General features: G+C 59.9%; 1 protein-coding gene across 1 annotated transcript in view; it reads right to left on the bottom strand.

The window, feature by feature from the left end:
* Positions 1 to 515: 515 nt before the first annotated feature.
* Positions 516 to 11,365, bottom strand: part of IL21R (interleukin 21 receptor) — a 37,731-nt gene continuing 26,881 nt past the window's right edge. The window contains exons 4-9 of the mRNA XM_028524235.2: positions 9,251 to 9,450; positions 6,430 to 6,581; positions 5,389 to 5,566; positions 4,848 to 4,947; positions 3,786 to 3,867; positions 516 to 2,344 (exon numbers count right to left, since the gene is read on the bottom strand). Of these exons, the coding sequence (XP_028380036.1) occupies positions 1,580 to 2,344; positions 3,786 to 3,867; positions 4,848 to 4,947; positions 5,389 to 5,566; positions 6,430 to 6,581; positions 9,251 to 9,450 (1,477 nt within the window). The 3' untranslated portion in view covers positions 516 to 1,579. The remainder of the gene's footprint in view (positions 2,345 to 3,785; positions 3,868 to 4,847; positions 4,948 to 5,388; positions 5,567 to 6,429; positions 6,582 to 9,250; positions 9,451 to 11,365) is intronic.

Here is an 11,365-nt window from a genome sequence, read left to right as displayed (position 1 = left end):
GGATTCCCCTCGGCGCCCTGGCAACTGGCTTCTGAATCAGACACCCGCCACCTTCGCCTAGCTTGCTGGTCACGAAAAGCCGCCTCTAAAGGTCAATACTTTAGGGGGGAAACAGTCTATTTTCTTTCTTTCTTCTTTTTTTTAAGTGAGTTGTGTGCTATATGTAGCATTTATATCTACCTCCTGTGCAAAACTGATGTTTAGTAAGGTGCCTTCAAAACATCACTAAGAACTATTTTCTTGGCTTCCTTTATTTATTCACTTTGATCCTCACCCAAAGGACATTTTTTTTCATTGCTTTTAGAGAGAGAGGAAGGGAGAGAAACGTCAATGCCAGAGAGAGAAGCATCGACCGGTTACCTCCCCTGCATGCCTGGACGGGGAGCGGGGGGGCGGGTACACACCCCAGACAGGGGATCGAACTGGCAACCTAGGCATGTGCCCTGACTGGGATTCGAACCCTCAGCCCTTCAGGTACGTGATGACGCTCCAACCAACTGAGCCACACCAGCCAGGGCTTTTCTTGGCTTTTTAATTCACATTTCAACAGATTCTGACAAATCATCAGTAAGAACTTGACTCCCCCTATTTCCCCAAGGTGAGCAAATAAGATGTCGGGGGAGCAGGAGCACCGTGTCTGTCATTGTGGCCAATCCCCGTCTGCCCCGACCCCACCCGAAGAGCTGATGGGGACACGGGGGCCTTGTGGTCCCCAGCCTGTACCCAAGCAACCTCTCTCTACCCAAAGCCCAGCACATACAGTGATCAATAAATACTTCTTGGGTTCATAAGGGAAATTTAAAAATGGGCAGAAGGAGCCAGAAAAAGATGTTGACGGGTGGGAGGCTGTCTTGAGAGAGGAGGCTGAAGGAGTCTCAGCCCGGAAACACCCAAGTGCCCTCGCCAGGGTGGGGACGGCCCGCCAGCCGGGGCTGCGGCTGCTCCCTCACCCCCGCCCTCCCCCAGCACAAGCCTCGCCCACCGCAGAAGGCAGGAAGCTGACGTTTATTGAGGGTCTGCTCTGGGCTGCACAGTAGGTGGGCAACTTCACTGATTTCCCCCTGAGCTCAGTCGAGCTGTTCACAAGGTCGGACAGGAAATCCCAGCCCAAAGGGGGGGAGGGGAGGGGGGCTCGTCTGAGGCGACACAGCCAGGACTCAGACCCAGGGGCACGTCCCATTCCGTTGCCCCAAACCTCCCCACCCCCTGAAAGGTGGTGAGGAGCAGCATGGACTTCTCTTGGCTCCTGGAGACACGTGACCAGGAAGACAGGCAGTGTGCGGGCCCGGCAGGCCCTGTGGGCAGCACCGGCCCAGACTCTTGGAGTGTGACCCAGGGGCCAGCCCGTGTGCCTGGCGGGGAGGGAGGCTGTCACCGTGTGCACTGCACACAGGCGCTCATGCTGTTCGCCCACGCAGGCACACCAGTGTGCTCCTGAGCCACACGTGCACATAACACACTCAGGGCTCAGGTCCCTGTCGAGGAGGCCAGAGGCTGCAGGCCCCTGCACACCACAGCCCCGGTGACCGCGTCTTCACGGCCCAGTGGCACGGCCAGTTCTGAACAGCCGGCCGCCTGTCTAGCTGGCCTGGGGCCCGGCTCCTGCAGGCGGAGGGGCCATGACCACCCACTGTCGGACGTAGCTCCTCGGGGGCCCCTCGTCCCTGGGGCCGGCAAAGTCACAGTCCACAGGGCTGCCGCAGTCCGAGCCCGCAAAGCCGCTGTCAAAGGTGTCCATGTCCAGGACAGCAGGGGGCGAGCCTTCCTCGCTGTCGGACACCCCTCTGGACAGCCCGCCACCCCAAGGTGGCCCGGGCACCCAACCGGCCTCATTTTCAAAGGGCAGCTTTAGTTTGTCGAAGAGGCTGCCCAGGTGGCCCCCAAGCCTGGCAGGGCCACCAGCTGCCACACAGCCACAAGACAGGACCGTGGCCTTGGTGCGCAAGAGCGGGTCCTCGGCGTCCAGGCCAGGCTCCAGGCCTGCATCCAGGTTCAAGGCCGGATAGCTGTCTTCTTCACAGGCACAGGGACAGGTGCACGGCTTCTGTGCATCCACCACGATCACTGTGTCGATGGAGACCAGGCCGTACGGCCGGTCTCCCTCCTGGCTGTATGCTGAGCTGCCCAAGCTGTCTGCGGTGCAGGGGCTGGGGTCCCAGCAGTCCGGCTCGGGCCCCCTGTCGGCCTCCAGCAGATCCACAGGCTCTGGCAGCACCGTGGTCACCAGCCCCGGGGCCGCACTGAGCGGCGGGCACCAACTGTGCATCTCCAGGGTCGAGAGCACCTCTGGGCTCCAGGGGCCCAGCCGCAGGCTCGAGGCAGTGAAGGGTGTGCCCACCCACTTCTGTGAGAGAGAACAGGGAGGAGAGTCACAGATGGGTCGGGGGCCAGGTGGGCTGCAAACTCAGACAGTGGGCGGCTCGCTGGCCTGAGGCCTGTGTGCGGGCAGGGGCCAAAGCTCCCCAGGTAGTGACAAGGGGGCAGGGGAGTCTGGGGTCTGAGTGACAGAGCCCCCCACCTGTCCTCTGTTTTATTTCCTTCAGACGCTTCTCAAAACCCAGCATTCTCTTGTTTGTGTCCGCCCACAGTGGACACTCAGCCAGGACAGAAGCCCTGGTTCTTCTGGCCACAGCTCCAGCCCCAGAGGCTCACACAGGACCCGGCACACAGTAAGTGGCTGGTAAATGTTTAGTAGCAAATGAGTGAGCAGAGTGTGTCAGCAACAGGTGCTGGGAATGGTCTCTGTGTGCAAGGTAGGTAAGGGCTGTGGGGTCGGGACGGACTGAGGCAGCAGCCCCTCAGCGCTGAGCATCCCTTCTTGATACAGGGTCTCCATCCAATCAGCAGAGGGGATCCCTGAGAACGGCCATCTCCCAGATCTGAGCCGATCACCCTTGAAAAGCTCACCTAAGAACCCTGATGTGGCCACCACCACTGACTGGAAGTCACTTCTCAGCAGTGCGGCCTTGAGCCACGTACTCTCTCTGTGCCTCAGTTTCCTCATCTGAAAGGGGGGCCTGCGAATAGCACCCACTCCACAGGGCTGCCGTGAGGATTAAGTGAGTCAGTGTCTGGAGGCTCCCAGCAGAGTGCCCAGGACGCTGCGAGCGCTGTGTGAACACTGCTGCAATGGGCGCAAAACGCTTGTGATGTCTGAGCTTCTTGGGCGGAGCCGAGAGAAGAGGAGAGGGTCCGTCCCACGTGGGCTGAAGCCCACGCTCCTCCCCGGCCCACCGAAGCCACTTCCCTGACCTGCGCCTGGCAGACAGCAGACGCTCAATGGATGCGCTAGTCCGCATTTCCTGACCTCCGGCTCGCCTGGAGCAGCCGGGCTGCCCCTCCCGCCCTCACCACATCCTGTCTGTGGGAGGGCCCCTCCCGCCACCGCTGGGTGGGTGTTGAGCCGTAAATGGGCTCAAAGAACCCCTGGGTGCCGGTGGTGTTGCTGTGGTTGAAGCTTGGGGCGGGGGGTGGGGGGGTGTATTTTGCAGGCGGGTCCATACACTTCCCAGAACCTGGTCCTCTCCACCCCCATAGCAGGGGCATCTAAGGACCAGGAAGCCAATCTGTGGCCCGAGGCCCCACCCCAGCCCCTTCCAGTTCCTCGGGCTAGGAGAGGCTGTTTAATTCTGCCCCCTCCCCACTACTTCTGCACTTTGCAGGTGCCAAAACCAAGGTCTGGCTCCTGGCCTGGCTGGGCCCTCAGGCTGGGGCTGGGGGGAGGGTGGGCTCCTAGAGAGGGTAAGGGGCTTCACGGGGCTGGATACGGGGTGGGAGGTTCTCACCTTGAAGTTTCCGCTGTGGCCCACATACAGGTGCTGGAAGAATGACTCTGGGCTGGGCACCTGCACCCACACCTTCCACAGCCTGGGAGGGTAGAGATAAGGTGAGCCCCTCACATGTCCCAGAGGGCTGCCTGGCCTCCCGCTCAGCTGCCCCCCAACTTTGTCCTGCAGGAGAACGAGTGTCCCCAAAGGCACACCAGGTGCCTCCTTTCCACCATGCCCCGCACTCCCTGCCTGCCCCGGGCCTCACCGTCCACATTTGTGAACTGAGGGCCACGTGTCTCCCAGGGTCTGGCTGCCTGTTGAGTACGGGGCGAACGTGGCTGGCTGAACCTCACCTTCCCCTCCAGGATCAGGGCGGGCCCAGAGCCAGGGAGCGTGCCCCGTGCCCCACGCCCCGCGCCAAGGGTGCTCCTGATAGCAGTGGTGCCCCCAAGCCTCTCTGCCTCTGTCTCCAGCTGGAGGTGGACAGGATGGGCCGCTTGACCTGGGCTCAGTGCACAGCGGCGGCATCCAACCACAGCTGGCAGCACGTGCAGGGGCCCAGGGAGCTTATGGTTAACTTTTAATCAGCAGCACCCTTTCTCTCAATGACCGTGTTCAGAGGAAACCAACATATACACAGATGAAAAGCAGAGATAGAGGTGGGCTGTCACCCTTCACCCCACCTGGAGGTCCCTCGAGCCCCTCAGGGCTGAAAGCTTAAACACAGTCACAGCCAAGGCTTGAACCCCGGCCAAGAGCACAGGGTTCGAAGCCTGGCTCTTTTGTTTCATGGCCATGCAATTTGGGGTGAATTCCTTCATGACTCTGTGCCTTGGTTCCCGATTGTCCAGCGCAGGCGACTGCCGTGCACCGAGCTCACAGGCTGCGGTGAGGGTCAAGTGAGTGCCCGGCACGGTGCCCGGCACACAGGAAACGCAGCTGGTCGCTGCCGCCACCACTGCCACCCTCACTGTCATGGTGGCAGCTGTGTCCCCAGCCCTGGATGAGCTGTGGCCCCGTAGAGAGGCCGAGGCCCCGGTTGACCCCTGCCCCACTTCCCTGAGCCCCGGGCCTCACCTGCAAGGCAGGCGGATCTTCAGACCTAAGTAGACAAGGACAGGGATAGTGAAGACCAGGAAGACGTACTGCAGGCCAGGGTGCAAGCCTCCTTTCATCTCTGGGGAAGAAGCAGACACCGGGTGGAGTGAATCCACCTCTGCCAGAGGCCGTGTGGGGCGCGTGTGGTGGGCCATGCGCCTGCGGTGGAGCGGGAGAAGGTGGGAACGCTACTGGTGCCTCGGAGTAAGACCGACAAGGGTTCGAATCCACCTTCCACCCTCACCCCAGGCAAGTGGCTTTATCTCGATGGGCCTGTTTTCTCATCTGCAAAGTGGGGGTGATGACCCTCTCCTCACCAAGCTATTAGGAGTGGGCACACCCCACCAGGAGGAGCACCTGGTGCCCCATGCAGGGCCTGGCCAGCAGGGGCCTGGACGTGTCAAGTGGCAACAAGTGGGGGTACTCAGCTGACTGGACACCTTCCAGCCATGCCAGAAGTCTCAGGGCTCAGGGCAAGGTTTGGGACAAAGAGCGGGTGTCCACCCAGCTTCACACATACCTTCTGGCTGGGTGTGAAAGGTGACCGGGTCACTCCACTCACTCCAGGTGCCCTGGAAGTAGGAGCTGGGCTGGGGCCCTGCTCGCACCTGCAGCTCGTAGGTGGAGTCTTTGTGGAACTCCAGGGGAAGGAGGGAGACACTTCTTGAATCCACTGAGATCAGCTTTCTCCCTGGACTCTGCCAGCACAGGGCAAAGACGCACCAGGTCAGGGCCACCGGGGCCGGGCTCTGCCTCCAGCAGAACCGCCGTCCCATCCTCCATGGGAAGGCAGAATCCCTCCTTCAGGGCCTCCACTCCCCGCACAAGAGCCAGGCCCCAGCCCGAGTTCTGGCCCCTGCAGTGTGGGCCACACAGAGCCACGGGTGCTCTCGGCCCTGCCTGCGACGCAAAGCTTTGTGCCGTTTCTCTCTGACCCCCGGGAGGGGACCCACCCTGCTGCGACTGGGGTGTCCTGGGAGCAGCGACGGCCACTCCTGGTGATGTCTAGCTGGCAGCATTCCCGACAGCGGACACTTTGAGAATTCTTCAGCAGCGGGTGTTCCCAGGGCATTTGAAAGCCTCCCACTGTGGGCACCCTAGCCATGGATACCTCTGGGGACATTCTAAAGGGTGGGTCATTCTAGAACTCTTCTAAACAGTGGGCCGCTCTGGACCTCTCTGACAGCAACAAAGGACTCCCCTGGAAGCCTCAGGCCTGAAACCATGGTCCTTCTAACACAGGGAGGTTCCAAATGGCCCCATTCCCAAAACCTCTTCTACTGTCCCTAGAATCGAGGTGAACCCAGAGGAAGTGCCAGTCCTTCCCCTTCGGCACACCAGAACAGGGAGAACGAGGAGAACACGGTCTTAAGGGGCTTCCTGTCCCAGGACTGAGCAAAGACAAGGCAGCACAGAGTGAAAGAGTGTGGGGGTGCCCCTCCTCGGCGTGGCCCTGGTTTCCGTGCCTGACTGTGGCTGACAAGTGCCGTCTCTCAGGTGCTCCCCTCCCCCACCCGGGGCTCCGTGCTGCCCACCACCCACCCCAGTTCTCTGCACTCACCAGGCTCCAGGGGTCTCCCTGCCGCCTGTACTGCAGCTCATACTGAAGTTTGCCCACGAGCGGGTACGAATCGTAATTGGAGCTCCAGGAGACGTTATAATGTCCCAGGAAGGTCACAGTCACGGTCACATTGAAAGGAGGAGATGGTTTGACTTAAAGAAAAAAAGCCAGAAAGAAAACATGGGGTGTGATTTTGCAGCTGCCGAGAAGGACTTGGTGGCCCACCCTTTATGCGAGCAGGACTGTGACCCCCCTGACGCTGGGCGAAGCACCTCCCATCCCTGGGCTTCCATCCCTTCACCTGAAAAGTGAGAAGCTCAGACCAGACCGGGGCTGCAAACAGAGGCGGGCGGGCAATAGACACGGGGAAGCAGCTGTGAGGACTGACCCGTAAGAGGCCCTCCCAGGCTAAGGGGGACGCGGGACTCTGGCCATCCCGCAGCGGCCGGGTGGGATGTGGACCCAGGAACCAGGAAGAAAAACCCTGGACAACCAGGTGACTGAGGGAAATCTCTCAGCTGTTAGAGTCCGCTACTAATCCCAAAGCTTCTAAGCTCCCTGTTGGCCAGATCTACTGTTCCTCTGTTTCTGCTTTATTTTTTCTTAATTTTTTAAAATTTATTTTGAGAGACAGGTTAAAGGAGGGAGAAAGAGAAGGAGAGAAACAGTGATTGGTTGCCTCCTGCGTGCCCCCAACCAGGGGCCCGGCCCACAGCCCAGGCATGTGCCCTGACTGGGACTTGAACTGGTGACCTTTCAGTCTGCAGGACGACGCTGAACCCACTGGGCCACACCACCCCGGGCCTCTGTAGTTAATGACACTATTTATCACACTATGATGAGAGCAGCCGCTACTGAGCGCCCACAGGGCTGCTGTGCCCGGAGCGGTCTGACACACCGAGGAGGACCCTGAGTGCGACCCCGCTCATCTCGCAGACACCTTCGGGCAGGTGCGAGGGCAGAGACCCGGACCACCACCCCGCAGCCTCCCGGGTGCCCCTCAGGCAGAGGGCAAAGCCGGGCTTCCAGTTCCTCTCCTTCCCAATTTGGTTCCAAGCGTGAGGAGGACACAACATGGCATGTGCCTCCACTTCCTCTCTTGTGAGAGGGAATCGGTTTCTGTCACACAGGCCGAAAACTCACACACTGAACTGTTCTGCAGAAGGAGGGAGTGTCCGGGGAGTGGAGCGACAAGTGTCATGTTCCAGTGCAGGGAAGCGACAGGCCCTGGCGCCTTCTCTGAGCCGCTCCCACCACCTGAAGCCCTCCGTGACCCTGTTCTCCAGCTGCCTGCTCCGGGGTCTTAGCTCCTTGGGGCACAGGTTTCCTTCTCCGGGCTCAGTGCTGTGCCTTCACCTCCTCGGACAGAGCTCAGCACACAGTAGGCCCTCCAGAAATATTTGTTCAATTCAGTGTTCAAAAGGAGCTCTGAAGTTGCTTACAACTCTGCCCCACAGCCTGAGGTGCAAAGAAGGTGCACCTTCACGAGGCCATGGTGGGTGAGTGCCTTATTGCCACTGCTGTGTCAATGACGGTGCTGCCGGATTGGAGCAGTTCCTGAACCCCCTCTCTTCCCCAGGCCGGTGGAGGCCTGGGTGTCAGCTTCCTTATGGGCCCCCGGCTGGCTGGTGAGAGCCAGTTCAGGGAGGAACTCGGAGCTGTTGGCGGAGCCCAGGGCCCAGGAGGAGGAAGGGCAGGGGAGGGGTGCGCAGGGCATAGACTGCCGCTCCCGACAGGTCCGAGCACAGGCTGGGCCTCCGACCCTGGCGGGAGGGCAGGAGGGAGGGGGCCAGAAATGCCTGGGGCTCTCCTCTCCAGGGGCGGCGACCGGCAGCTGCTGCCAGCCTAGCCCTCTCGGAGAGGTAGGAAGGCACCCCTGCATGGTAAACTCACCGCACCTGGAGCTAACTGGTGGGGTGAGTGTGCATGTGTGTATGCATGTGCACGTGTGCGCACAACGTATGAGAGAGAGTGTAGGCATCTGTGTTCGTGCCATCTAGGTCAGGGGTTGGTGAAACATCTGTGCCTTTGAGGGAGTGTTTATGAGTGTGTATAGGTGTGAAAATCTGGGTGTGTGTGAAGTTTTGTCCACACCCTCTGTGGTGTGACATCCACTCAGCAGAGTGGTGTGACCTGGACCACCAGAGTGTGGATGATAAACACCTCAGCCCCTGGGGGTCTAGGGACAAAAACTCCCACACCTCAGGGATGGGGCCTTCCCAAAGGCAGGATTCTCTTTGCAGTTGGTGTTTGCATGCCTCCGGGAACGAGCCTCTCACCCTCTACCCGGACTCCCAGCTTGGGCACACACACACTAAAAGCTGCCTCTGGGGCCCTTCCCTGCCCCGCCCTCATTCTGGATCCACAAAGACAACTGTTCCTTTCTGCACCTTGGCCTCCTCCCTCCCTCTGGCTGGGAGGGGAAATTCAGGCCTCACTGGAGCCAGTGAACGGGAAGAACCTTGGGGAGGTTGTTTCTTGGGACTCAGTGTCCCCCACTTGCCTCATAGTGAGGCAGAGCCCCCAAGGGTCTGAGTGAGAAGGGCTCCCACTGCGTTGCCAGGTCACCGGTGGGCAGGGCCACACCAGACTGCAGGGTCCGAGCCCGGCCCTTCCACACCTCTGCCGCCCTCTGCAGTTCAGGTGCACGCCCCAGGGTCTCCCATCACACCTCCATGAGCAGAGGGCATCTGAAGGGCAGAAACCTAATGAGAGGTCAGGCTGGGCATAGGACAGGTCACTGTGGGGGGTGCAGGGAGAGGCCTGGCCCAGGGAGAAGAGGCCCAACCCCCACCTGGGCCCTCCTCCAGGGAGTACTCACTGCTATCGGCCAGGACAAAGCTGCCACACTCCTGGGAGTGGTTCCCAGACAGGTCTGTCATGTTGACGCTGAACATGTCGTCGGCCATGAAGCGGAACACATCCATGTGGCACGTGTATTTTGCATGTGTGGCATTGTAGGTGGACTGGCGGAGGCTGCAAGAGGTGACCTCATCCACCAACTCTCCATTCGAGTCTTGCCTTCAAGGACAGAACAGCCAGTTACAGCTGGAGGCTGGTTGGCTCAGTGCGCCTGGCCAGGGCAGGCACCTGGGATCTTGGGAAGGAGGGGCTTGAAGTGGGGCTGGAGGGCACCCCGTGCAGCCACCCCCCCTCGGGAAGGGACATGCTCCCCTGAAAGTGCCCCAGTGGACCCGGTCCAGGCTCAGCCTGCACGCCTCCAGGAGACCAGGGGCTCGCCGGCGCATCAGAGCCGTGGCTCTCAGCTCGGAAGTTTGAGCCCTTCTGGCCTCAACTGGGCCTGACTCTGTCCCTGCCCTGGAGCAAGGGCGCTACACATTTCAGGTCTCCTTCCCACTCTCCTTTCATCCAAAATCCACTGAACGCCCAGTGAACACCTGTGCTAAGTACCAAGCTAAGAGCAAAACGGACCCCAGTCCCTGCTCTGGGCGGACTCCCAGGGAGGTTGCTAATATGGGGTTGGGGAAATGCTCTGGCTCTTTAACTCCACTAGGCAGAAACAATGGCTTTGGAGTATGCCTAGAAGTTCACCAGCCACTCACGTCCCTGCCTACACATCAGGCTGTGAACACGACCACCGTCCAGGGCCAGCATGGATGCGTGGGCTCAGGTCTCTATTAAACGTGCTGGGATTGAAATTTCTCTCAAATCAGTGCTCTCCAAACCTGCAGCCTGGACCACTGAAATGGCTGTCTGGGGGTGTTGCATGCCCACCCTCCCTGCAATCTATTTCACATGCGCAGCAGCCAAGCGGGCTGGGGGGGGGGGGGCGGGGGGAAGGGGCTTTAAAACCTCCCTGCCACACCCATAAAACTCCACCCGCACAATATAATCTGACCCCTGCCAATCTCTCGCCTCCTTCACTTGTCATTTTCCCCAACATTGGTTCACTCCCCTCTGGTCACACCAACCTCCTCACTATTCTTCCAACTTGCTAGCTCTCCCCGCTTCAGGGCATTGCACACACAGCGCCCGCTGCCTGGAATGCCCTTTCCCCAGCTCCCTGGCTGCCTCCTTCTTATCCAGGTACGCCTGCCCTGACCCCAGAGGCCCTCCCCCACGTCACTTGCTCTCTACCCTGTGGTCCAGCTTCCTGTTCCGTACAGCGCTCTCTGTCATCAGAAAGCATCCCGCTGGCTGCTTGTGTTTATCATCTGTCTCGCCGGTCATTCCCACTACAGCGGGTCAGCCCAGGACACCTAGGACCTCACCGGTTTGGGCTCCGCCGAGTCACTGGTGCTTGCAAGTGTCAAGCAGGAGCTCAATAAATGTGTTCTGGATAAATGAACAGGTGGATGGATGGATGGATGGATGGCGACAGAATAGAAGCCGGCTGGTCTTTACCCTGAGCGGCCTGTTGACAGAGTCTGTCCTTGACCAAACCCGACTCAGGTGCCTCTGGACTCTCTCCTCCCCTGGCCCTGGCTTTTGGCTTTCTGCGTCTGTCTCTGCATTTGCTACTTTTAGCAAGACTCCTGCTACCTCAGTTTAGCCGGACTCCCCACCCTTAACATCAAATCGGGGTCCTCACGCTCCGCCATCCCTGGGTGACGTCCGACCCCCTGTGTTGCCGTCAGCAGGAGTCCTGTCAGGTTGGGACAGCCAGACGCCCCTGACCCCTGACCATTCCTCCCAGCCGTTTGCCATCCACTGACCCCTTCCTGCTCCTCAGCTGTAAATCCCAACTCTTCCTTGTTGCATTCAGAGTTGAGCGGAACCTCTCTCTTACACGGCAGAAGCCCAGGCAGGGTCACCATACCAAGCATGACTTAAATAAAGTCTGCCCTACCCTTGCATGATGAGTGTCATGCATGATTCTCTAACAATATGGATGCATAGGGGCCCGTGGGTTTTGGAGTCAGGCGGCCTGTGTTTGCATCCCAGGTACACTGTTCACTGGCTGTGTGGCCTCAGG

The sequence above is a fragment of the Phyllostomus discolor genome, chromosome 3 (genome assembly GCF_004126475.2).
Source record: "Phyllostomus discolor isolate MPI-MPIP mPhyDis1 chromosome 3, mPhyDis1.pri.v3, whole genome shotgun sequence".
Classification (NCBI taxonomy): Eukaryota; Metazoa; Chordata; class Mammalia; order Chiroptera; family Phyllostomidae; genus Phyllostomus; species Phyllostomus discolor.
This window is presented reverse-complemented; position numbering and strand designations above follow the sequence as displayed.